At 42.1% G+C, this 27,901-nt stretch overlaps 4 protein-coding genes across 4 annotated transcripts; 2 read left to right on the top strand and 2 right to left on the bottom strand.

The window, feature by feature from the left end:
• Nucleotides 1-15,471: 15,471 nt before the first annotated feature.
• On the bottom strand, nucleotides 15,472-16,767 carry BCR41DRAFT_375520 (hypothetical protein; the record flags this gene model as incomplete). Its single annotated transcript, XM_022026962.1, has 4 exons — nucleotides 15,472-15,517; nucleotides 15,636-15,937; nucleotides 16,214-16,364; nucleotides 16,514-16,767. 4 exons carry the CDS (start codon nucleotides 16,765-16,767, stop codon nucleotides 15,472-15,474), a joined length of 753 nt encoding a protein of 250 aa, XP_021875809.1.
• A 127-nt stretch (nucleotides 16,768-16,894) lies between these two features.
• Nucleotides 16,895-17,520, top strand: BCR41DRAFT_375519 (hypothetical protein; the record flags this gene model as incomplete). The annotated part of the gene is made up of 2 exons (XM_022026961.1): nucleotides 16,895-16,994; nucleotides 17,216-17,520. 2 exons carry the CDS (start codon nucleotides 16,895-16,897, stop codon nucleotides 17,518-17,520), a joined length of 405 nt encoding a protein of 134 aa, XP_021875808.1.
• Nucleotides 17,521-18,536: 1,016 nt separating this feature from the next.
• Nucleotides 18,537-19,106, top strand: BCR41DRAFT_375518 (hypothetical protein; the record flags this gene model as incomplete). Its single annotated transcript, XM_022026960.1, has 3 exons — nucleotides 18,537-18,706; nucleotides 18,882-19,018; nucleotides 19,063-19,106. The coding sequence occupies 3 exons, from the start codon at nucleotides 18,537-18,539 to the stop codon at nucleotides 19,104-19,106; spliced, it is 351 nt and encodes a 116-aa protein (XP_021875807.1).
• Nucleotides 19,107-21,438: 2,332 nt separating this feature from the next.
• BCR41DRAFT_364147 (P-loop containing nucleoside triphosphate hydrolase protein) lies at nucleotides 21,439-23,765 on the bottom strand (the record flags this gene model as incomplete). The annotated part of the gene is made up of 5 exons (XM_022026002.1): nucleotides 21,439-22,555; nucleotides 22,635-23,108; nucleotides 23,193-23,424; nucleotides 23,522-23,554; nucleotides 23,699-23,765. 5 exons carry the CDS (start codon nucleotides 23,763-23,765, stop codon nucleotides 21,547-21,549), a joined length of 1,815 nt encoding a protein of 604 aa, XP_021875806.1. The 3' UTR covers nucleotides 21,439-21,546.
• Between the last annotated feature and the right edge of the window lie 4,136 nt (nucleotides 23,766-27,901).

Genomic DNA, 27,901 nt, shown 5'->3' with positions numbered 1-27,901 from the left:
TTCGAGTAAAAAGACAAGCAATAGACCATGTTTGGCAGCATCAATTCCCTTTCACGAAACACTCTCTCACCAGCACAGGCTCTGAGACTCTTTGACTTGTACATGCAAGGTACTCGCACCATAGATGACGATCGCATCCTACTGACGGAGCTATGCCTCGATGCTGACTCTGTACTGTCTCGTATTCAGAAGTCTTGGAAGAAGTCCTTTGCTTCAATGACCTCAGCCTCTTCGACCTCTTCAGCTTCCAATGAAGACATGGCATTGCACCAAAGTATTGGCTCAGCCTACTATGAACTTGCTCGCTTATTTGAGCAATTGGGTCACTCAACTGATGCACAGAAGCGAGACAAGAAAGTAGAGAAATGGGGATACATCCAAGGAAGTAACAACAACAACAGCAACAACGACAGCAATAGCAACAATGTCACTGCTAACCGACAAGTCAACGGATCCAGTAGTAGCAAATTGAGCAAGGTGATGGAAACAGTGCAATTCACACCAGTACAGACCATTGCAACTATATCAAAGGACATATTCAACCATGATGAACCTCCAACAGTCATCAGATACACCTTACCCGATGTCGGTGCAAGTCTGGATGATATCTGCCAGCTTGCATATTGTCTCAGTCTGTGTCCTACTGCTCCTATCCAAACAAATGACCTTAATAACCACGAGAAAGAGTGGCGGCAGGCTATATCAAGCAATCAAGATGAGCATGATCGATTGCGTAAATTGACATCGGATGTGATTGAACTGTTCATCAGCGATGGAGTCAAGGCTGAAGCTGTAGCTGAGGTTGTAACTCTGGCTCCAGCCCTCGACCAAACACAGTTCAGAGTACTGCTTGCAGCTTTGATCAATGGAATCAGTCAAAACATCATACTGGAGACTCATATGCTGGAAGGATTAGCTCAGTTGATGCATCATGCTCCTCTTGGATATCTCGATTCGGATGACCTTGTCTCAATCCTCACCACTCTCAACTCTCGCTTGCAAAACACACATGGTCAATCTACAGACCATCTCTATCACCTTTCAGCTACAGTCTCACATGTCCTTGATGCGATGGTCAACAACCAAGTCAAGGGTCTGAAGCGAGAACAGCTCCATGAGCCACTTACTACATATCTCAAAGGACTGAAAGAGAGTACAGATCCATATCTAGTCTATCAAGCAGCTTATGCTTCCCAAGCACTATTGTACATTCCGGACGACGAAACAACAATACAAGCCATGCTTCGACGGACATCAGCAGTACTCCGAGGAGTGTTTGGAGTAGTGAGTGCAGTAAAGGGCTTGAACTTGAATATCTTCATGGATGAGATAAGCAACATCCAGAAAGGACTTCCATCAGTGACAGATATTATGGATAAGAGTCTGGAGGTGTACAAGGAAGCAGTATCACTCTATGAGAGCGGAGTGTCATTCAAAGAGTGTATGGAAGAAGGACTGAGCTTCAGTCGCAAGTCAGGATGGTATCCAACACTTCGAGTAGCTGAAGGTCTACTTCAGATAGGTGAACTGACCAAGTTCAAGATTCTTGTGTGTGAAGTATCCTGTCGAAATGAAGTAGCATTCCAATGGGGACTATGTCAAAGACTGGGACAGATAGCAGCAGATACAAAGTGGAGCATGGATATTCGACAGGATGCCATCACATTCCTAGGAGAGATATACAAGAATGATCAGGATTGGGGAGCCCATACACACATTAAGCAGTGGATCATAAATATTCTCAGACAACTATCCTCGCTATCACCAAATGGTTTTCAAGGTATGTATTTGATTCTTGTATGGATATGTGTGGTAGTGATGACGTTATTTATTATATATTGATTCATATACTTTATAAATGATATTGTCCCTTTCTTCCTATTCTCGCCTATTCCAGCTGCAAATAGTCTTTTAAATGATCTCCAGATGGATGGGGATGACAGAAAACAAGAACTATACACCAATTGTCTTCATGGACCATTGATACAGTTCTCCTCTGTTGCTACACTCTCCGACCTGAATCTTCACAATTGCTTGATCGTGCACAGAAGAAGCCTGGTGTTGAGAGTAGTCTACGGCAACTAAAGAGACGGCGGATAGATGGGAATAATCAAAGCTTCTATGTTCAGCAGTATGCCAAAGCAAGTCCTCAAGCAAGCGATAACGATCGATTCTTGTTGATGGACAAAGTGAAAGAGTTCCTAAACAGCGACCAGAAAGTGATGCTTGTGCAAGGAGATTCAGGAGCAGGCAAATCCACCTTCAACCGCACTCTGGAGCGCACACTCTGGGAGACATACCAGAAGAGACATGGCCAGATCCCGCTGTTCATCAACCTCCAGCCATTGACAAGCCAGAGAAGGACCTGGTTGCAAAGCAACTGCGAGACTACGGCTTCACAGACTCGGAGATCAAGGAGTTGAAGATGAATCGGTCATTTGTGTTGATCTGTGATGGATATGATGAGAGCATGCAGACCAACAATCTGTATGCAGCCAACCAACTGAATAAACCTGGAGAATGGAAGTGTCAGATGGTGATCAGTTGTCGCAGTGAGTATCTTGGATCGGACTATCGAGACCGATTCCAACCTATGGACCGCAATCATCGAGCAGATAGTGGATTGTTCCAAGAGGCAGTGATTGTACCATTCTCTGAGGCACAGATTGAAGACTATATCGAACAATATGTCAACTCTATGGATCTACTGTGGGGTGTGGAGGACTATAAGGGTGCACTCAAGATGGTCCCTAGCTTACAAGAGCTTGTGAAGAACCCATTCATACTATCGATGTCACTAGAGTACTCCCACGGATGGTGGATCCAGGACAAGAGATCACCAACAGCAAGATTAAGAGGGTCACACTGTATGACCAGTTTGTTGAGCAATGGCTCGAACGAGGCAAGAAGCGATTAGGCGAGACATTGAGACCAGAAGATAGAAGGATGTTCAGAGTACTGACAGATGAAGGGTTTGCACAGAATGGGATCAAGTATCTGGCGGAGCTGGCTATAGCGATCTATAAGCATCAAAATGGCAATCCAGTGGTGGAGTACTCACCATCCAAAGACAAGGGCACATGGAAAGAAGCGTACTTCAGCAAAGAGAATAGAAGGAACCTATTGCGTGAAGCATCACCACTCACACGTACAGGCAATCAATATCGGTTTCTGCATCGATCTATTCTAGAGTACAGTCTGGTACGAGCGATATTTGAGCCACAACCGATGATGAATACGTTTGCGAGCGATGAAGAAGCAAAGGCGACTACATCACCTTCTCGTCGACAGAGTATTAGTTCAGTGTTTAGTTTTGAATGCATGGACGCCAAAGAGAGCGAGCAGGAAACGGATATGGTCAAAACTGATGAGACATCACCTTTAGTATGGAGGAGCTTTGTAGATGAGGCATCTATCCTTCAGTTCCTGGAGGACCGTGTCCGTCTTGAACCGGTGTTCAAACAACAGCTGTATGGATATGTAGAACTCTCGAAGAGCGATAGCAAGTGGCGGATAGCAGCATCGAATGCGATGACGATCTTGATCCGATCAGGTGAATCATTCATCGGAGCAGACTTACGAGGCATCCAGATTGCAGGAGCCGATATCAGTCATGGTATTTTTGAGTATGCTCAACTGCAAGGAGCAGACTTGAGGAAGGTGAACTTACAGAGATGTTGGCTTCGAGAGGCAGACCTGAGTGGAGCAAAGATGGCAGGAATACAATTTGGAGAATGGCCACTTCTTGAAGCAAGTGGTGAGGTATTGGGTGGGGCATATTCACCTGATGGCAAGACACTCGCTGCAGTTATTGGAGTTATCAGAGATGGTTCATATATGTGTTCAATTACCGTGTATGACACATCAACATGGGAGAAACTCATGATTTTAGAAGACAATGTAACCGGTAGTAGGCCCCTATATTCACCAGATAGCAGGCATATCGCCTCTTGGGACGATGGTCAAGCTGCAGTTTTAATTTGGGATGCAGCCTCAGGTGTATTGGTTCACAAATTAGTGGGTCATACAGGCTCTGTCAGCTGTGTAGCGTATTCACCAAGCGGGAAGGATCTTGCTTCAGCTAACAAGGATGGCTCAGTGCGAGTGTGGGATACCGAAACAGGCATGCTCAAATTTATATTAGAGGGCCATGCTGGATCCGTGAGAAGTGTGGCATATTCACCTGATGGAAAGCAGATTGCAACTGGCGGTAGCGACAAGATATTGCGACTGTGGGATGCGACATCAGGGCAACAGTTGATGTTGCCGACGGACCATGAGGATGAGATTGAACAGGTTGTGTATTCACCTAATGGACAAGAAATCATAACTCGTTGTTACGAAGATCGTTGGCTGCATGTGTGGGATGTTGGATCTGGTCAAAAGAAGTTTAGTTTGGATCATGGTGATGATATTTTTGCCAAAGGGATAGGGTATTCACCTAACGGGAAGTTCGCTGCTTCGCTCGCTGGTTGTTTCAACTTTGATACGGTGTATCAGTGGGATATGCAAACAGGAGAAGTCGTTCATACTCTTGTAAAAGAAGGCGCTCCTGTCATTGATTTAAAGTATTCACCAAACGGAGAAGCGATAGCCGCTTACGATGTGAACGATGCAATATGGCTATGGGATGCGAGATCAGGACAACTCATGAATACCTTCTACGGCCACTCTGAGAAAATAACATGTTTAGCATATTCACCTAACAAGCACCAGATTGCGTCCTTCAGTCAAGACAAAACGATACGCTTTTGGGATACTCGACCACTACACCCCAGCCATGACTTACATAGTCATTCAGCAGGGATCGGTGGTGTCAGGAGTTCTCCAGATGGACAGCAAATAGCTTCATGCAGTCGGGTCAGAACAGTGCGTATGTGGGATGCAAGAACAGGACATCCCATCCACGTTTTACGATGCCTCAATGGATATATAAATGACATCAGGTATTCACCTGATGGCCAATTGCTTGCCTCTTGCCATTCTTCTCCACGCGTCTATCTATGGGATCCTCGTACAGGACTAGTTGCTCACACTTTGGAGCTACAATATGAAGGCGCGGATGACATCAATGCCTTTGATTTCTTACCTAATGGCCACCAAATTGTCTGTGGTCATGAATCTGGAAGAGTGACTATATGGAACACACAAACAGGAGAGCTCATCCGCACATTACATGGTCACAAAACAGAGATAAAGTGTGTAGTATTCTCACCTCATGGCGACCAGATTGCTTCGTATGATAAAAGCGATAATATCAAAGTCTGGTGTGCTCAATCAGGGGATCTCCAGCATGAAGTGAGTGATGAATTAAGCTATGACTCTTATATCGTATACACGCCTGATAGTCGAAAGATAGTGTTGTATCACAGCAATGAGTGCAAGCGCTTGCATGTATGGAGCGCAGAAACGGGTGAACTCTGTTACGAAGCACAGTTTGACAATTATGTAGGATGCGTTGCATTTTCACCATGTAGTCAACAGATGGTTGTTGCAGGTAGGGAATGGCTGGTCAGTGCGGTGGATACAGAAACAGGGTCAGTGTTGTGTGTGTTTAAAGGACACACCTGGTCGATCGTTGATATAGCTTATTCGCCTGATGGAAGATACATTGCCTCAAGCAGTTGGGACATGACAGTGCGAGTGTGGGATCCGAAATCAGGCCACTGTTTGATTGTAATCCCATGTGAAGGTGGTGATGCTCAAACGCTTCTATGGAATGTCTCTGAAGAGGGCCACTACCTGGTTACAGGCTGTGTGGATGGTTCTATTCGGAAGTGGCAGATTGTGCAGAAGGATGAAGAATATCAATACCACCTAAAGTGGAGCACCAGGCAAACGGTCCTTAATGCAAACAACGCTCGTATTCACTCTGTATATGGGTTGAGTGAAGTCAACAGGAAGCTCCTGATGCAGCGTGGAGCATTAGACGAGCAATTCTCTCCTTTGGCTGTACAAGAGGCAGTAAAGAGTGTAGGAACGCCATCCACTGCTTCCAAGGCGAAGAGTGGGTCCAGTCAAGTGGGTCATTATCAAGAACCATCAACCAAGACAGATTCAGAGGCAGGTTTAGGGGTAGATTTAGAGGAAGAAGGTCTGAGGGAAGGAGCACGATTGACAATGTTGACAGAAACAAGCCAATCGATCGGAGGCTATTGGCTCAAATGCAGTGTGTGCAAGGAATGTAGTATTGCACATATCATTTCATGCGAACCTTGTGAGTCAAGAGTCAAGAGGGTGGATAAGCAGGAAGTCATTCAGGATATAGAATAAAGTGCGAATATTGTCTCTTTTTTACAATAGCCGCATAAAAAAGAAAGCACTTCTTGAATAAGATGGGATAGCTTGAGAGAGATTGTTGTAATTATAGTAGAGTATTTAGTAGCTATATCTATATACTAGAGGTCCGAACAATCCCACTCTGCAGGAGCCAAGTATACTGCATCAGCACTTTCAACGCTCGACAGCTGCTGTAGGCGACCCTGTATGCCAAGCCAAGTAGTTTGAGTAGGTCTCCTGGCTCAGTACTGAGATGACAAATGTGGTTCACTGATGATGTCAATGATCATGATGATCTATGTCTCTTTTTATCTCTGGGCCTTAGCTTTATCTGTTTCTTTTTTGGGGGAATGGAGGCATCAGCCACCTTTCTGATCATCTATACAAGGGAAAGAGAGAAGGGCTTGAATCTCAGTAGACCAAATGTTAAGATGTAACATTCCAAACATCTGTCACCTTCTTTCGACTTTAAGTAAAGGCTTTACGGTCTATAAAAGAAAGGAAAAGCCAAAGCGAAAGCTATGGTAGGATATAAAGAGTCTGTATAAATGCTAAGTATTATTATAACAACCATTATGAGATGAATAAAAAGGAAGAAAGGAAAGGGTTGTTTCAATGATGGAGTAACAAGAATGTTCCTCGACAATTTCCTTTTGTCCCATGTCATTCCTCTTTGTTCCAACGATCCATGCATGTATATAAATGTAACCGCTAAACAACAGTAACAACAGTAACAACAGCTCTAATTTTGTATTCAGGGTCTACCAAATGTGTAATACCCCACACCATCTGTTCTAAAAAAGAAAAGGTCAAAAGACCCACTGAAGAGGAAGAGGAAGAGAAAAAGACAGGAGCAGAGTGAGAGCGAAGGAAAGACAAGAGAGTAAGAAAGGAAAGAGAGAGAAAAGATAGGGGAGGCTACAACTGTTTCCAATAGGCCCCTTTCCTTCTTTCTCTTCCTCTATATCCACTTCCCCACAAGTGTCTGGAGTAAAATATAGATATATATATTCTATAATTACTACCAGGTGGGGGACGGGATTCTTTTTTTTTAAAAAAAAAGATCGACAATTAGTCTTTGTATTATATACTCAAGATTTAGGCAGATTGCAGATCCCTGGCTGTGGTATTAAAAAAAGATCAATGAAGTAAACAAGAATTATGTCAAGACCAAGAGGATGGCTTGGAGATTTAGGCCGAAAGTAATACTATCGGCACCACCCATCATGCCATGCTAAATCCTTGTCAATATGGGATCATTTCATAGTTTTGAGAACATTGCCAGAGTTCGTTGTAGTAAATGACACTGTGCAGCAATTTCTCAAGGGTAGCTGGCTCTGCGAACACGCCGCGCGATGTGTTTACCATCCTCAGAGTTGGACCATTCCAATGACCAGTTGAAATGGAGGCCCTGTCAAGCCTTTAGAAGACAATAAGCATATAATAAAAGAGAAAATGAAAAGAGAATAGCTTGGAGGTTTAAGCCAAAAGAAACGCTATTAGCACCACCCATCATTCCATGTTTATTCTTGTCAAGAACGAATTAATTCATGGGTTTGAGAATATTATTCCCAAAGGGAGCTGGCCCTGCAAGCACATCACAGGATGTGGTTACTATTCTCAAGGCTGGGCCAGCCCAATGACTAGTTGAGATGGAGGACCCGTCATTCTGTAAGAGAAGAGAGAGAGAGAGAGAGAGAGAAATGATTTACGAGTAGCAAAAAGTGAAGAAAGAAAGCGAACAAAAAGATGAGAAAGAGTGATAAATGTAGAGAGAGAGAGAAATAAACAGAGCAATATAAAATGAATGAAAGTACGACTTAAAAAAAGGAACAAGAGATGACCGAATAAAGTGAATCGTGGAAGAAAAGCATGAGATGTTGAGAAACAGGTGCACAGAGAAGCAAAAATAAAGGCGTGTAGAAAGAGATAAATAGAACAAGCGGAGAGAGAGCGGTGAAAAAGAGGAATGCAAAGAAAAAAAGTCGAGGAGAGAACGTATGAGGAAAGAAAAAGTGCGCAGAGAGAGGAAAAAAAATCTGTGCAAAAATAAAATGCCACGGATCAATCAATTAACCAAATACATTGTGTCATTGGCCTGGGATTGTTCATACCTCTAATATATAGCTGTAGCTACTAAACATTTTGCCATAAATACAACAATCTCTCTCAAGCTATCCTGACTTATTCAAGAACCATTTTCTTTTTTGTGGTTTGATTGTAAAGAGGTAATATTCGCACTTTATTCTATATCCTGTACGACTTCATGTCTATCCATCCTTTTTACTCTTGACTCACAAGGTTCGCATGAAATGATATGTGCAATACTACATTCGCTGCACACTCTGCATTTGAGCCGATATCCTCCGATCGATTGGCTTATTTCTGCCAACCTTGTCAATCGTGCTCCTTCCCTCAGACCTTCTTCCTCTATATCCACCTCTAAATCTGACACTAAATCTGCCTTTGTTGATGGTTCTTGAGAATGGCTCACTTGACTGGACGCACTCTTGGGCTCGGATGCTATTGATGGCGTCCCTACAGTCAAAGAGGAGGGTTGCTCGTCTATAGCTCCACGCTGTACCAGAAGCTTCCTGTTGACTTCACTCAATCCATCTACAGAGTGAATACGAGCGTTATTTGCATTAAGGGTCGTTTGCCTGGTGCTCCACTTCAAGTGGTATTGATATTTATCCTCCTCCTTCACAATCTGCCACATCCGAATAGAGCCATCTCGACAGCCTGTTACCAGATAATGGCCCTCTTCAGAGACATTCCATACAAGCGTCCTAACAGCTCCACCTTCAAATGGGATTGCAATCAAACAGTGGCCTGATTTCGGATCCCACACTCGTACTGTCATGTCAAAACTGCTTGAGACAATGTATCTTCCATCAGGCGAATAGGCCATCTCAATGATCCGACTGGTGTGTCCTTTAAACACACGTAACACTGACCCTGTTTCCGTATCCACCGCACTGACCAGCCCTTTCCTATCCCCAACAACCATCTGTTGGCTACATGGCGATAATGTTACGCACACTAGATCATTGTCAAACTCTGTTTTGTAACAGAGCTCACCCGTTTCTGCACTCCATACTGCCAAGCCTTTGTGCTCATAGCTGCGATACAACACTATCTTTCGACTGTCAAGCGTGTATACGATATAAGAGTCATAGCTTGCTTTATCACTCACTTCATCACTCACTTCATGCTGGAGATCCCCTGATTGAGCACACCAGACTTTGATATTACCGCTTTTATCATAAGAAGCAATCTGGTCGCCATTAGGCGAGAACATCACACTCTTCATTTCTGCTTTGTGGCCATATAGTATGCGGATGAGCTCTCCTGTTTGTGTGTTCCATATAGTCACTCTTCCAGATTCATGACCACAGACAATTTGGTGGCCATTAGGTAAGAAATCAAAGGCCTTGATGCCATCCGCGCCTTCATCTTGTAGCTCCAAAATGTGAACAACTAGTCCTGTACGAGGACTCCAAAGATAGACGCGTGGAGAAGAATGGCAAGAGGCAAGCAATTGGCCATCAGGTGAATACCTGATGTCATTTATATATCCATTGAGGCAATATAAAACGTGGATGGGATGTCCTGTTCTTGCATCCCACAAACGCACTGTTCCGTCCCGACTGCATGAGGCTATTTGCTGTTCATCAGGCGAACTCCTGACGCCAACGATTCTTGCTGAATGACTATGCAAGTCATGGCTGGGTTGTTGTGGTCGAGTATCCCAAAAGCGTATCGTTTTGTCTCTACTGAAGGACGCAATCTGGTGGTTGTTAGGTGAATGTGCCAAACATGTTATTTCCCCTGAGTGACCGTAGAAGGTATTCATGAGTTGGCCCGATCTCGCGTCCAAAAGGCATATTACATTGTCCGAATAGCAAGCGGCTATCTTTTCTCCATTTGGTGAATACTTTATATCAGTGACAGAAATATATTCTTTTTCAAAAGTATGAATGAGTTTCCCTGCTGGGATATCCCATTGATACACCGTGTCAAAGGTGAAAGAAGCAGCGAACTTTCCATTAGGTGAATACTGTATGCGATTGACGTGATAAATATGTTCCAAATTGAACTTCTTTTGGTCAGATCCAACATCCCACACATGCAGCCAACGATCTTCGTAACAACGAGTTATGATTTCTTGTCCATTAGGTGAATACACAACCTGTTCAATCTCATCCTCATGGTCCGTCGGCAACATCAACTGTTGCCCTGATGTCGCATCCCACAGTCGCAATATCTTGTCGCTACCGCCAGTTGCAATCTGCTTTCCATCAGGTGAATATGCCACACTTCTCACGGATCCAGCATGGCCCTCTAATATAAATTTGAGCATGCCTGTTTCGGTATCCCACACTCGCACTGAGCCATCCTTGTTAGCTGAAGCAAGATCCTTCCCGCTTGGTGAATACGCTACACAGCTGACAGAGCCTGTATGACCCACTAATTTGTGAACCAATACACCTGAGGCTGCATCCCAAATTAAAACTGCAGCTTGACCATCGTCCCAAGAGGCGATATGCCTGCTATCTGGTGAATATAGGGGCCTACTACCGGTTACATTGTCTTCTAAAATCATGAGTTTCTCCCATGTTGATGTGTCATACACGGTAATTGAACACATATATGAACCATCTCTGATAACTCCAATAACTGCAGCGAGTGTCTTGCCATCAGGTGAATATGCCCCACCCAATACCTCACCACTTGCTTCAAGAAGTGGCCATTCTCCAAATTGTATTCCTGCCATCTTTGCTCCACTCAGGTCTGCCTCTCGAAGCCAACATCTCTGTAAGTTCACCTTCCTCAAGTCTGCTCCTTGCAGTTGAGCATACTCAAAAATACCATGACTGATATCGGCTCCTGCAATCTGGATGCCTCGTAAGTCTGCTCCGATGAATGATTCACCTGATCGGATCAAGATCGTCATCGCATTCGATGCTGCTATCCGCCACTTGCTATCGCTCTTCGAGAGTTCTACATATCCATACAGCTGTTGTTTGAACACCGGTTCAAGACGGACACGGTCCTCCAGGAACTGAAGGATAGATGCCTCATCTACAAAGCTCCTCCATACTAAAGGTGATGTCTCATCAGTTTTGACCATATCCGTTTCCTGCTCGCTCTCTTTGGCGTCCATGCATTCAAAACTAAACACTGAACTAATACTCTGTCGACGAGAAGGTGATGTAGTCGCCTTTGCTTCTTCATCGCTCGCAAACGTATTCATCATCGGTTGTGGCTCAAATATCGCTCGTACCAGACTGTACTCTAGAATAGATCGATGCAGAAACCGATATTGATTGCCTGTACGTGTGAGTGGTGATGCTTCACGCAATAGGTTCCTTCTATTCTCTTTGCTGAAGTACGCTTCTTTCCATGTGCCCTTGTCTTTGGATGGTGAGTACTCCACCACTGGATTGCCATTTTGATGCTTATAGATCGCTATAGCCAGCTCCGCCAGATACTTGATCCCATTCTGTGCAAACCCTTCATCTGTCAGTACTCTGAACATCCTTCTATCTTCTGGTCTCAATGTCTCGCCTAATCGCTTCTTGCCTCGTTCGAGCCATTGCTCAACAAACTGGTCATACAGTGTGACCCTCTTAATCTTGCTGTTGGTGATCTCTTGTCCTGGATCCACCATCCGTGGGAGTACCTCTAGTGACATCGATAGTATGAATGGGTTCTTCACAAGCTCTTGTAAGCTAGGGACCATCTTGAGTGCACCCTTGTAGTCCTCCACACCCCACAATAGATCCATAGAGTTGACATATTGTTCGATATAGTCTTCAATCTGTGCCTCAGAGAATGGTACAATTACTGCCTCTTGGAACAATCCACTATCTGCTCGATGATTGCGGTCCATAGGTTGGAATCGATCTCGATAGTCCGATCCAAGATACTCACTGCGACAACTGATCACCATCTGACACTTCCACTCTCCAGGTTTATTCAGTTGGTTGGATGCGTACAGATTGTTGGTCTGCATGCTCTCATCATATCCATCACAGATCAACACAAATGACCGATTCATCTTCAACTCCTTGATCTCCGAGTCTGTGAAGCCGTAGTCTCGCAGTTGCTTTGCAACCAGGTCCTTCTCTGGCTTGTCAATGGCTGGGAGGTTGATGAACAGCGGAATCTGGCCATGTCTCTTCTGGTATGTCTCCCAGAGTGTGCGCTCCAGAGTGCGGTTGAAGGTGGATTTGCCTGCTCCTGAATCTCCTTGCACAAGCATCACTTTCTGGTCGCTGTTTAGGAACTCTTTCACTTTGTCCATCAACAAGAATCGATCGTTATCGCTTGCTTGAGGACTTGCTTTGGCATACTGCTGAACATAGAAGCTTTGATTATTCCCATCTATCCGCCGTCTCTTTAGTTGCCGTAGACTACTCTCAACACCAGGCTTCTTCTGTGCACGATCAAGCAATTGTGAAGATTCAGGTCGGGAGAGTGTAGCAACAGAGGAGAACTGTATCAATGGGCCATGAAGATAATCGGTGTATAGTTCTCGTTTTTTGTCATCCCCATCCACCTTGAGAATATTCAAAAGACTGTCTACAGCTATAATAGACAAGAACACAATGATGGAGCGAAAACATGTATAGAGTATGTGGATTAGTATGTAGTGATTGTTGTCATCCATACAAGAATCAAATACATACCTTGAAAACCATCTGGTGGTAGCGAGGATAGTTGTCTAAGAATATTTATGATCCACTGCTTAATGTGTGTATGGGCTCCCCAATCCCGATCATTCTTGTATATCTCTCCTAGGAATGTGATGGCATCTTGTCGAATATCCATGCTCCACTTTGTATCTGCTGCTATCTGTCCCAGTCTTTGACATAGTCCCCATTGGAATGCTACTTCATTTCGACAGGATACTTCACACACAAGAATCTTGAACTTGGTCAGTTCGCCTATCTGAAGTAGCCCATCAGCTACTCGAAGTGCTGGATACCATCCTGACTTGTGACTGAAGCTCAGTCCTTCTTCCATACACTCTTTGAATGTTGCTCCGCTCTCATAGAATAATGCCCTACCCTTGTACACCTGCAGACTATTGTCTATGATATTTGTCACTGATGGAAGTTCTTTCTGGATGTTGCTTATCTCATCCATGAAGATATTCAAGTTCAAGCCCTTTACTGCACTCACTACTCCAAACACTCCTCGAAGTACTGTTGATGTTCGTCGAAGCATGGCTTGTATTGTTGTTTCGTCGTCCGGAATGTACAATAGTGCTTGGAAGGCATAAGCTGCTTGATAGACTAGATATGGATCTGTACTCTCTTTCAGTCCTTTGAGATATGTAGTAAGTGGCTCATGGAGCTGTTCCCGCTTCAGACCCTTGACCTGGTTGTTGACCATCGCATCAAGGACATGTGAGACTGTAACTGAAAGGTGATAGAGATGGTCTGTAGATTGACCATGTGTGTTTTGCAAGCGAGAGTTGAGAGTGGTGAGGATTGAGACAAGGTCATCCGAATCGAGATATCCAAGAGGAGCATGATGCATCAACTGAGCTAATCCTTCCAGCATATGAGTCTCCAGTATGATGTTTTGACTGATTCCATTGATCAAAGCCGCTAGCAGTGCTCTGAACTGTGTTTGGTCAAGAACTGGAGCCAGAGTTACAACCTCAGCTACAGCTTCAGTCTTGACTCCATCGCTGATGAGCAGTTCAATCACATCCGATGTCAATTTACGCAATCGATCATGCTCATCTTGATTGCTTGATATAGCCTGCCGCCACTCTTTCTCGTGCTTATTAAGGTCATTTGTTTGGATAGGAGCAGTAGGACACAGACTGAGACAATATGAAAGCTGGTAGATATCATCCAGACTTGCATCAACATCTGGTAAGGTGTACCTGATGACTGTTGGAGGTTCATCATGGTTGAATATGTCCTTTGATATAGTTGCAATGGTCTGTACTGGTGTGAATTGCACTGTTTCCATCACCTTGCTCAATTTGCTACTGCTGGATCCGCTGACTCGTTGTTTGGTGGTGGTATCGCTGTTATTGCTGTCGTTATTGTTGTTGTTGTTGTTGTTATTGTTGCTCCTTTGGATGTATCCCCATTTCTTTGCTTTCTTGTACCGCCTTTGTGCATCAGCTAAGTGACCCAATTGCCCGAATAAGCGAGCAAGTTTATAGTAGGCTGAGGCAATACCTTGGCGCAATGCCATATCTTCATTGCAACCTGAAGAGGTTGAAGAGGCTGAAGTCATTGAGGCGAAAGACCTCTTCCAAGACTTTTGAATACGAGATAGTACAGAGTCAGCATCGAAGCATAGCTCCGTCAGTAGGACGCGATCGTTGTCTATGGTGCGAGTACCCTGCATGTACAAGTCAAAGAGTCTTAGAGCCTGTGTTGGCGAGAGTGTATTTCGTGAAGGGGTATTGATACTGCCAAACATGGTCTATTGCTTGTCTTTTTACTCGTAGATTGTATCCTATCCACGCCTCTGAGAGAGAATGACTATTTGTCAGTGGTGAATGTGAAAAAATGTTTTCTTGTGCGCCAGTCATGTTAGCCCGTCTCTTACATGCTGTATGCTTCAAAAGATTCGAATTGAACTAATAAAAAGAAACGCAATTGGAATTGTCTGATGTGATGAAGGATGAAGGATGAAGGATGAAAGATGAAGGATGAAGAGATGATGAAAGATTAGAAGCATGCGTCTGCCTGCCTTTGTGCGACTGTTGCTTTGGCAGTCTACATTCAGCTGAAATTGTTGCACATTTGCTACTTTTTTCTTTTTTACAATGCGTGTCGACTAAAGGTCAATTGGTTTTTTTTGTTTCTGTTCGAATGATCATATTTTCAAATGTGTTTAATATTGGTTTTTTTTTTTTGGCACAAGAATGAAGTGAATGGAGTGAATGAGGATGGAGCCGTGAGAACATGCTTGTGTATCTGGGCTGTGCAGGAATGTTTACATGCATGGTATGGGAAACATTTTTCGGCCGTGACAGGTGAGGCTCCTCTCAAGATGCTCTGTTATTAAGCCCATTCAGTCCCTGAAGTTCAAAATACAAATTTTACTGTTTATTCCTTTACATACATTATTTATTTGGATTCATTGTTTCTAACGATTTGTAACCCGCCTCCACCACATGTCCCATTTTTCCCACCATTTCAGAAAGACTGATCACCTGACGTTGCAATCCTTGGATTGTTTCGTTTTGCATTGTGGGCTAAAACAGCAAAAGTCAAAGTAGTATTCTAGGGGATCCTGCTGCAAGGAATGCTCTAGAAAATTGGGCGAAATGCTGTGTCATACAAAATCATAATAGCAATGTCGCTTGCAAAAACCCATAATCCATATTGATGACGCTGGATGTTGACGATGTTGAATTACGCATTTCCGTTGGTATAGGCGGAGGGACATGGAATGGAAGAGGGATTTTGATAGGGATTTTTGAATCGATTAAGTCCGGTTCACCCATCACCACAATGATTGGACACATTGTTCTGAAATGTTGACAGTTTTTGAAGTGATTTAAAACCACATCACGGTCTCGATATCTATTTCGGCAGACGCAAGTGTAGTCCCATTCATTATTGGAATCTCGACATGCCGAAAATATACGCGTAATATTGACAGTTGGGATATTCTACTCAAATGCGACAGCACTGTTAAAATGATATCGGCAATAATGATCTTTCAGATCTTTCGGTAAGTCCCTGTAAGGTTTACTTTTTGGTTCATCCAGACCATAGGAACGAATTTGATCTAAGGAAATGTCTTTTTTGTTGCAAAAGTTGAATGAGCATCGTTCAATTGTGGCAACACGGTTTTCATTATTGTAAGCAACTTGGAATAGAGAAGATGGTGGAAAAATTAATAGAAAAATAAAAAAAGGCAAATGTACATGTAGACAAAATCATACGGTTTCTGAACTGCTATACGAAATTTCAACATTTGAACGTATTTTATGAAGTGTGAAAGCTCCACGAATGAAGTTCCAAGTGATGTCGCAGAATGCTTCTCTTTCACTAAGGGTCCCTTGAAGTCGCTCAGTAAAGGTAAAATGATGGTCACTAAGGCCAAAAAAAAAAAAAAAAAAAAAAAAAAGGTAAGAAAACTTTTAAAGAATTGTTGATATTATAAATAAATCATCTAATTTACTTAGTATGATGATACTGTTTCCATCAGATATCGGTAAGTGGGGTTTTCGAATCTTCCGTACTTAGTCAGCGCTTTTGTTACATCTTCAAATGTGATGACATCCGGTTTGAATACCGTAGAACAGATAGAATCGAATTCAGGAAATGACAACGAATGCTTCTTTGCGATAGGTTGCAAGAAAATGTAAGAACAAGGATGTATCGGATTCTTGCGATAGTAAGATCCGCGAAGCCTTTCCCAGTGCTGCAGAAAAAGGGAGAAGAATGAACGAAAGTCTTGAAGCGTAAAAAATAGTCGTGTCCCTTGTACTTCCATAGTTTCATACGCTTCCTAATTTTATGTTGCTCAAATAGATCTTTTACATTCATGTCTCAAAAAAGTATATGAGTGAAATGTAATTTACCTTGATAAATATCATTTTGCTGTAAATCAGTTACAAATGATGACCAAAAAGAGTTTCCACTTTTCTCTTTCCATCGAACGAAAGCGTCCTTCAGCAAAAGACGTTTTTTATCTTTTAGTTTATGTTGTCTGTCGGAAAGGTAGGAGGAATAAAGATGCTCTGCCTGCGATTTTGATATTATTTTGAAATGTTTAACGAATAACTCAAAAGACTTGTCCTTGTCCCCATGGAACCATTTCAGATGGCAATCACCTAAAATTAAATCATAAGGCTTAGAAATCTTCGGCATGTTGAAAGGAGGAACAATGGAAAAGATCATTATCACAGATTTGATTTGATTTGATTCAATACTTCAATCAGTCCCTGACTGCTTACAACAACGCACAAAGATGATCAAGCCTGAGCTTGAGCAGATTAAAGAGTTTCTGCAAGAGGCCAAAGAAAAGAATGATAAAATATATCAACCGCAGTCCGCAATACTTAAATTACAAGAGGAGGCTGAGAAAATGAGGGAAGAAATGCTTAAACTGCAAAATCAGGTCTGGATTTTCGATAAAGGGAACATTATTGAACTGACACTGGGCCACCAATTGACAGTTAGCATCACGAAGGAAATAGTGACCCACTTCAGGCAAAAGAAGGATGTGATGCTGATTGATGTTTAACTAGAAGAGAGGCCAATACACATGAACAGCTTTGCTGAGTTCGGTCGTGAAAAAGTAATTGAAGTAATCAATGCTAAATTGCTGTTGCGATTGAAGGAGAGGGATCGTGCGAGTATTTTGGATATTTGGGTGTATATCTGCATGTGTGCGTGGTCGGCCAAGGAAAAACCAACATACATTGTTTGTTTGGTTTAGCAATTGCGCAACACACTACCACCATCATTTACAAAATGAAAGCGGTGCGAAATGAGGAAAAAAAAAAAAAAAAAAAAAAAAAAAAAACTCAGCCTCTTTGGCTTCCCATCCTTTGTTCTTCTCAATCAATCTACAAAGGACATACATTGTACACGCAACAGGAAAAATAAAAAAATAAAAACCCTCTTCTTTTTGCCCTTTTGTTGTGCGCGTGCCAAAGCAAAATAGAAGTTGGAAAGTACATACACCAACAAACAACATTGGTTGGTGGCTAGGGAAGAAATAAAAAACGCGACCAGTTCAAAAACCAACGCCAACCACATCACCAATTACTGGAAACACGATTTAAGATAATAAGATCTGATTTATAAAATCAGCTTTGGTGTAAACTTATCTCATGTACCACTGTAGGTACTTGAGCGGGGTAACGAAGAAGAAAAAAATGATTGCAGATTTGGGGAGAGGATAGAGCAGGAGGAGAAAGGAGGAAAGAGGAAAAAAGAAGAGCCTGAACAATGATATTAAATGTCATTATTGCTATTTGATTTGACAAATTTCATGTAGATACAGGGCAAATGTGCCACAAGTAGCGAAAATAACAAAGTAGCAAAGTAGCAAAGTAGCAAAGTAGCAAAGTAGCAAAGCAACAAAAATGACAAGTAACAAACGAGAAAAAAGCTTGGTGATTGTGAACATGCACACTCTTCCTCTTAAATCCGCCTTCGTTCGGTCTATACGAAGCAACAAATGCAGCTCAAGTTGAAGACTGACCATTCAGTTTGTGGATCTGTTTGTCGTGTCTCATTCCTCATACCACAACCATGTTATGCTGCTGCATGACTACATCGTGCGTTTTGATTAGCACAGCCAACTGTGGCTCGTGCTTAATTAAAGCTGCATGTTTTCAATGGAGTATACATCATGTCAACCATTGCATACTTGGCCATCTCCAGTTGAAGAAGACATCTTCAGATGGTGATCCAGATATCTGGTTTGTTAAATTTTTATTCAATAAGCTGCATATATCAAAGCAAGTGCATAGTTTTTCTTGTAACTGTTGATTGCTCATTGAGTCTCGCTGCCTTTTGAATGGTTGGTTAGAGTCCTGATGCTATACCATCGGATTTGAATCAAGTCTGTTCAACCGAATATGGCCTACTTTAAAGCATTACCCAGAGTGACACCGTTTACTCAGCGCATAAGAGAAGAGCAAATAAGATGCTCATGTATTGCGAAGAAACTATACTACGAGGCATTCCTTTGCTCCGGAGCTGCTGCAGCTTTACTTCACTGAAGACAAGAGGTAATGATAAATGCTGGCTAATCTGATATTGTTGTAAAATTTAGGGGCAGATGCGGTAGGAGATCTAGGTCGTTTTGGTGGATTGTGAAGCTGGTCACTTCCAGCTGCAGATAGATAAAATAATTCTAACACAATAAAAAGAACACACACACTACTCAAAGACTGAACGAGAACAGTCAGTACTTAAATGGTTCTTGTGTAAAAATAAGGAACCTTTAATGATCTATGGCTGAGAAGTATGGGTGATCAATATGAATAATATGGATTGGGAAATGGATGAGAAACGTTCATCCCTTTATTGATCACCTCCTACTGATATAAATAGGGTGAAGGACAATCTCTAATTGACAACTAATAAATGATAAGTGAAATTACTACTTACATGTGACTGATATGTCACATCACCCCCTCTCCAGTGAAGGAAATGATAATAATAGGGAAGTATATGATGATAATAAGTATGTATAAGGTGAGTGTTGACCTCAGTATTGAAGATAAAGATCTCCGAGTATAAAATATAAAAATATAGAAACATGATAATATAAAAATATAAAAATATAAAAATATAGATATAGAAAATTTAGAAAATAAATCATAAAGAAATAAATATCGATTTTTTATTCAACGGGTTTTTCATAAATGTCTTGCCAATGTTCTTTTAGAACGCCGTAGTCGTTGTTTACTCTCGGCAGTATTGTCATTCTCACTGTCATGATCGAGTGGTCTCTTTCGATTCATTTCTGTTGATTCGAAAAGCATTGCCAACGATTCAAAAACGTCAAATAATTTATGAATGTTCTCAAGCTTTGTCAATGTCACGAGCCCGTGCAATGAATCTTTTTTTGACATTTGCTCTTGCCATTATAAAGCTTTTGAGTCGGCAAACGCTGGTGTAGGAGAGCGCAGATGCATCAATGAGGACAGAAAGCGGTTCTCCATCAAGTAGACAAAAAAGAGTGTACACCTTATTTTTGGGATCTGCTTTTTTGTCGGAAGATTTTTTCCAACATATTTCAAGATATCCATGGAGTAATGGGGAAGTAAAGGATGAGAACTGAAAGTTATTGTTTTGAAGTTATGAGGGAGAACGAACGTTTTATATGAAAAGAGGTTTATTTAAAATAATAACAAAGAACTACTGTCCTTGTTCGCTATTTATCATGACATGGCGATTGAACTTCTTCTCTATTTAATCTAAAAAAAAAAAAAGAAGAATCTATTAACTCATTAACAACAACAAATAAAGGATGTCATACCTCTCTTCAAGAGCGTCTATCCTCTCACAAAGTATCTTAATTACTGCCTCATGTTTTTTAACACTATCCTGTAATGAATGGCCATCTGAACATGTATCGGCATTCGAGGCTGGAGGGACCGGCGGCTTTACAGGTCTTGTAGTGTCGTAACACAGATGTACGGTTGAAAAAAAAAATAGAGGAGAAAGGCCATGTCTGACATGGGATTACGATGAATGAGGAAAGGTTCAGTTGTATTTTCTAACTCGAACTCAACCAGGATAGATAAGTGATAACGATTTAAATGATCATGATATTCATTCATGGAGTAATTTTTCTTCATCTTTTTTCTTTTTTCCCACGAGTCCTTTGGCACAAAAGAAAAAAATGTATTTGTTGGATTCACTCATTGTGGAAAGATAAAAAGAAAGATGAAAGAGTGGTCAAGAGGAAAGAGACAAAGAACGAAACCAACACGCAGTGAGGGAGATGAGACACAAGAGAATGGAAGAAAAAGGAAGAGATACAAAGCAAAAAAATAAATATGAGCATACAGAGGAAGAGACACGGGCCATTTTTTGGCAGACGTCGATTACGCCTTATCAGCGGCCCAATCGATGTGTCAATAAGTGAGTCAAATTCATTAAAGTTGAAGCCAACATAAAATATTTGGTGTTTCTACTTTCAAATGTGGAAGGCTGTACATGGCTAACATCACTTTTGTGAGCCCATGTAGCCCAGATGTCGTAATGAAGCCCGGTTTGCGCATTTAAAGTGAGTTTAATGATCTGATATCTTTTTCAGAACAAATTAACACAGCCAAGTTTCGCGGTAAATGCCTTGTACTTCAGTATCATGTATTCGATTTGTATTTTCAGTTGTCATGAAGAGTTCTTCAGATTGGGTGGATGCTACCACGTTGAATGGTGTTTACGTTATAGAAGATATTATGTCCTTACGACAAATTTGGTAGAACATGCTCCGCATGCATCGACATTTGTTGCTGAATAGATATCATTTGCCCCAAAATAGGTCCCGCAATAAGGCTCGTGACGTGACAGCCAGGTTACCCAACTCGACCCGAAGCCTTTCTGACTAATATATAAATATAGATTAAGGTATAGATACATAAAGTAAATTGTTTGTCATTAATGAAGAGAGAGTGTTTTAATGCAATCAATGCGAAATATACAAAGTAACAGCTATTTAAACAGCTCTGCAAAATTATAAAGCCTATGTCAACAAAATGGGACGTCCTTACAATGTTGGGTAAAAAAAAAAATAGAATTGCTGTTAGACAGTCAACAGCTCATTGTCAATTCTTTGAGTATTGCCACTGTCCTTCCAGCGAGCATTCATCCGCACTGTATCAAAACTCCTATCGTGCCAGAAATGCACCAAATTCGCCCCTTGGTCCAGTTCCGCGTCGGTTTGCCAGTATGGGTACTTAAAATAGTCGTCCTCACAGGTAAAATGAACAACCCAAGCTTCTTCTGCTGGGAGTAAACGTTTGTAAGTTAGCGTCTTGCTGATATGGCCCTTAATAGAAGTTTGACTCCCTGTAGCCAAAAGCTCGATAACAACCGTAGGTTTTCCTGCTTTCTTGATGACAATGTCACTATATTTGTGGTCCTCACGCTCACGGAGGTGCCACTGACCAATGATCTCATACTCTTCTGTTTTGTTTAGCCAGTTGGTGAGAACCCTCATCAATTCCGCGTCATAGACGCTCTCTCGAGGGACACTGACATTGCAGTCGCCCATAACCTTAACTGTTTTCCCCGATCCTTTGTATGATCGACTTCCCGCCTGCATAATCAAGTTTTTATCGAAAAATCGAAGAGCAATCTTCATAATCTCTAGAATATCCAATGATCCTCCTCTTTTCTTTGGGGGTGACTCCGAAGGAGCGTGGGGATATTTTGATGGGATAATATATCTCCTCACAAACGAGTCAATGAATGCTGAGGCCATACAGTATTTACTGCCATCAAGTCTTATCAGCACCCCTTCTGCAGTTAGGAAGTCTGCCAATCTCTGTTTTTCCATGTCTGAGATAGATATAACGCCGAGATACCCAATAAAATATGTTCGGAGAAGATTAACAGCATCTGTAGCTGATTCACTCAAAAGTGAATCAACCATCCTTCTAAAAGTATGGTACGAAAACATCCTCTCATTCTGATTGTCTGTGGAGAAGTCCTGCCATGTATCGTAATCGAGACATTTCGTCGAGCCGTTGACTTTCGAGCGAAGATCCTCATGAATGGAGCGTCCACAAAGACAAATCATTCCTGGATGACTATTGACATTGAGCACAATTCATTGTATTAGAATGGCACATCAACTCGTGGAGAGTTAACTAAGCTTAAAAAACATACCCATTTGACTTCGAGTGTACGTCTCGAATAATCTCATCATCTATTTTAATCATCTCATCCTTCGCATAGTCATTAAAGAGCTGCTGCGTTTGATCAAGAGTGAAATACGGGTTCCTGATAGTATTGTTGACATTGAACGGGGATATGTGTTGATCTGTTGTCCGAAGGCGCTGAAGACTAAAGGTTCCACATACGATAACACTGTGAATGGCGTAGGCATTGTTTCTACTCATTGCTCGGAGTGTTTTCAAAAAAATATTTCTGACTTCATCACCTGCTTTGAACAGTTCATCAAACTCATCAATCAAGATGACAAACTTCTCGTCCTTGAGTTCAATTTGACTGAAAGCATTGAGGAATTCTCGTTGGGTTGTAATAACACTGACCGCTTTATAGCTGAAACGAAGAGCATCACCAAAAGTCCCCCAGAAATCAGACTCATTATTGCGAACGTTAACTTCCTCAAATGATAGTCTAAATGAAAAATATAAGGTCAGTACCGGTACAATAGCGCATACATTGCATCCACTTTATCCATTTTCGCGGAAGTTGGCTTACGGGAGGCAGCGATACCCAAAGTCAGTTAATTGGGTGATAAGTCGATACAACCGTGTTGTTTTTCCAGAGGCACGTGCGCCTATGAGCATCACTATCTCGCGGTCAAAAACGCTCTGTAGTATTTTCTTATTGTCGTCATGTTCCGCAGGATCCACATAGTAGACTTGATTAACAGCGTCGAATCTGATCGGTCCATTGACGGTCCACTTCTTCTTTTTCAAAACTGGCGGCACTAAAAAAAAAAAAAAAAAAAAAAAAAAAACAGCAAGACCTGTCAGAAGAGAAAAATAAAGAATCGGTTTCCAATCATTAAGGGAGAATTAGCTTACATGAGTCATCGGCCCTCCTTTTTTTCTCCGAGTCTGTTGGTAAAGGAAGCAATGATAGAAATTGGCAAGAAAAAAAGAAAAAGAAAAAGAAAAAGCATCAGAGGTAGCCGTCAAGCACATGTGCGATGATTAACCTTTTGAAAAAAGAAGAGAACCAATTAAACAAATGAGTCTTACTCGAAGTGGAAGTAGACGGATCTAAACCGCAATAATGCAAAACCAAAAATAAAAAAAGATGGATCATTAGTAATCAATGATTAGAACAAGCGTCACCACATGGCAATTAAATGCTTGCATGCCGCAGTAGCAAGCAATTAGAATTTAAATAAGCTCAAAATGGAAGCAGCAATCAAAAAGACGCAATTGCAGACTATGATGTCATACACAAAAGTTTGAGAACAAATAGCCAATCCCTTACCTTGCAATGGCCGCTGGACGATGACGTGTATGGTTTTCTTCGCTGGAGCAGAACCAAAGACCTCAGAGATCTCGCTTGTTGCTCTGGTGAGTAGCTCCTTTGATTCAATATTGGCGAGATTGATTGTAGCGCCCTCATCAGGAACAGAGACGTGGAAGAGATTCAATTTGCCAGCTGCAATGTCGTCGAATTGAGGTTCGTTCTTCTTCTTGATTGCATCTTTGAGAGCAGCAATTGAGTCATCAGCATCCAATTGGACTTCAAATGCGAAAGAGTCGCCGTCGAGAATACAAAAGAGCTTAATTTTTTGAGTCATCTTGGTTTAATTGCGTACTGAAAAAAAAAAAAAAAAAAAAAAAAAAAAAGTAATTGACAGTAAATCAGCAAGAGCGAATTTGATTAAAGTGAACTGAGCAAGAATGTTGGCGTTAATGTGAAGATTGAAAGAGAAATGCTTAGAGGAAGAGGGATGAAAGAAAGAAAGATGGATGTGTGAGAAAAAAAAAAGAGTGGCAATAGGATGTGCTCACTAAAAATAAAATTACGTACACGCGTTTTTATTCCCATCATCCATCATACAATTATATACATTTTCTCTCTATTGCTTCAGAATCTTTGTTTTCGCACCTTAGCTACACGTTAAACATTTAATTATCTCTTTCTTTACATCTTTAATTTTTGCTCCTCCATGTGCACCTCTTTCTCTCTCTCTAGACACCTCTTACTCTCTCTTTCCTCGCTTATTTTGTCCATTATTTTTTTATTTTCCTCACCAATTTTTTTCACTTTTATCTCTCAGCACACATTCCCTGCCCATTTTTTATTTCATTCTCTGTGCACCTATTTCTCTCTCTCGCTCTCTTTGCACAGCTTTTTCTCATTCTGTGAATCAATCATTTCAATTTACTTTCGCACACCGATTTCCTTTCCTTATACGCACCCATTTTCCTTTCCTCATACGCACCCATTTTCCCTGCTCACTGATTTTTCCTTCGCTTCCTCTGTTCTAGTTTTCCTCACTCAGTACACACCTAATTTCCTCCCATTTGTATTTTCCTTTCATTGCGTTCCCATTATTTTTAGCAATCTCTCTCTCTCTCTCTCTCTCTCTCTCGCTACCGTTAGAACGTGAAGGCCTCACATCTGTGCCAATCTTTCATTGACGCTATTATCCAATCGACATTCGTAAGTCTTTATCATTTCGGTGGTTTCCGTCCCTGGTAATCTCTGCATTAATTTGGTGTTCCTGGACAGTCTGCATTATCACGTCTGCGTGCCGTCTGCGTGCGAAAGTAATGTAATGTGCTTTATTTCATACAGTGGCTTCCAAAATTGTCCACATGTTCCGCGCCCATGTTTCCATCTTGATAAGAATAATAGCGATGTTTGCTTGCACTTTTATTTTTATCAGAATAAACAAGTATGCCAATGTTAAGTGTACTGGTCCAGTTTAAAATATCTCTAGTCTCATTCATCATGGTTTTTAATTGACAAAAGTATTTAATGTCATTTGGACAACTATATAACCATCACTTATTTTACGTACCTTTGCTGAATTTTTTTCAAATTATCTCCCACACACTTGAGTAGATACCTGTAAATAGTAACAATCAAAGGTGATCTTAGGTGGAATCGAAGGTCAGAGGATACTTTATTTGGCTATAACGTAGTGGACTATTTATACTGATAATTGATAGGGTTGGGGCTTGGTGTCTTGGCACTTGGGCTTGGCGTCTTGGCGCCTGGGGTGCGCGTGATAGTTGAGCCCTCCTCAAAGGTTTGAGTTCAGTATTGTATAACACGTTTGCACATCCATGGGGTATTTATTGAAAATCGTATCTAAATGTAACTACAAGTTCGTCTACGGTCACCATGGTGCAAACGTGTATCATTACTACGCTCCTTCTATGCTCGCACTGCGCCTTCTGTCTGTTACTACTCATACATGGGGCTTGTTTTTATGATACACAGTCGTTTGTGTGTTATTTTGTGTGTAAAACAGATCTTGTGTGCAACAACTAATTTTTATGTAACACGTGTACTGTGAAATATGCAACACCTCTCTTCGTTGAGACGATGGACCTGCAGGAGTGCCTGTCCTCTCACTGCGACGTCGCTGGGCACCTGTCGAATTTAATCGCTGTGGCTTAGTCGTGATAAATGATTGGGCGACATTGGTGGCGGAGATTTCTAAGCTTTGCACCCTTAGCGAGGAGTTAGTTTGAGTGGCCAATGGGACGCTATTGGCGCCTGTGGCGGGGCTTCCTTGTCCCTTAGTGCAAACCTTCGAAGTATGGCCTCGCTCGCCACATCGGAAGCATTCCACCAATGGACAGAACGACAAGAGATGCCCCTCTTGATTACATTTATGGCAGGTTCTACGGGCCATAGGGGTAGCCTGCTGACTTCGAACTTCGGCGGGTTGGAGCACGGCATTAGGTCTAGCCTCCACTCTAATATGCTTGGCCAATTCAGAGGAACCAAACACTCGCCTCGCTACAGCCGGGCTCATTCTTGAGATAGTCTGAGCAATTCGCGCCTCCGGAGTTCGCTCCTCGGCAGCAAGGGTCCAGGCTCCAAACATGTCTGTTAATTCGTCCACGCTTAATTGATTAACTTTCTCCTTGTCGTCTTTGAAGTCCGCCAGGAAGCCAGAGTAGTGTGTCCTCGGCACTAGGGTCGATCCTAGCAGAACATTCGTCTCGATTGGTGCAGCATGCTCAGCGTTGCTGCGAGCTATGACACGGCTCTCAGTGGTGTCAATGCCCCAACGATTTCCTTCAACCAATTGTGTCACTGATTCGAAGGTTTCCTTCAAGGTCGCAGGCGCTTCTTTGTTCTTGACCTTGAAGGGATGGTCTTGCCTCAAACCCTTGCAAAATCTGTACGCCAGTAGACGCTCGGTGGCTGTTGGGATCTTGTACGGCTGTGCGTCGCAACCAGACTCTGGGTCGAGGAGTTCCATGGTAAGTTTCATTCGTTGTACATAGTTGGCTGTCGTCTCATCTTCTCCTTGCTTAATAGAATGCAACTCGTCCAAGGTGACATCCTGGCTTCTAGGGGTAGAGGCCTCCATGATGAAATCGCTGACGAACTGGCTCCAGGCACCATTCGTCTTGTTTGTCATCCTCCAGCACCTGATCCAGCGTTGGATCTTGCCTGTCGCCTGCCTCTCGACGAACATCAACTTGTTGCTCAGGGTTTCTCCTTCGATAACACCTCCAAAATCGCTGATCCATGTCGCGGCGGTTAGACCCTCAGCCTCCGCCGACGGCCACTTCGGGATCATGGTAAGAAGAATCGATAAATTGGAAGACATTGTAGCTGCCACCCCGGTAGGAGATTTAGGTCGTTTTGGTGGATTGTGAAGCCGGTCACTTCCAGCTGCAGATAGATAAAATAATTCTAACACAATAAAAAGAACACACACTACTCAAAGACTGAACGAGAAGAGTCAGTACTCAAATGGCTCTTGTGTAAAAATAAGGAACCTTTAATGATCTATGGCTACTAACGACGAACGTTGTGAGGGTTCTTTACCTGAACGAGAACAGTCAGTACTCAAATGGCTCTTGTGTAAAAATAAGGAACAAGGAGCCAGATTTTCCTGAGCTGTTGCTCGTTAAATAGTTGTGGTGAACCTTCTACACGTGACTAAAACTAAAACCAACAATATCCTGTCGATCTAGTGAATAGCATTGCATATTAATGACTCTTACTAATTTCCTTTTTTTATAACATTTTGAGTGAATTCTTGGAATTGTTTCGCATGCCGATAACATTGCTACTCTTCTTCATGAAAAAAAGAGAGACGATTTATATTTGCTGCGAAGAGGTCGTGATCAAACCTTCATGCTGACATTTACGAACCTTTTGCTAAGATGGATGAAGGAGAGTGTATCGTGTCTATCAAATATTTTGCTTTTACAATTCATATGTCTTTACACGGCCATTGGTTGGTG

Source organism: Lobosporangium transversale, assembly GCF_002105155.1.
Source record: "Lobosporangium transversale strain NRRL 3116 chromosome Unknown BCR41scaffold_69, whole genome shotgun sequence".
Taxonomy (NCBI): domain Eukaryota; kingdom Fungi; phylum Mortierellomycota; class Mortierellomycetes; order Mortierellales; family Mortierellaceae; genus Lobosporangium; species Lobosporangium transversale.
This window is presented reverse-complemented; position numbering and strand designations above follow the sequence as displayed.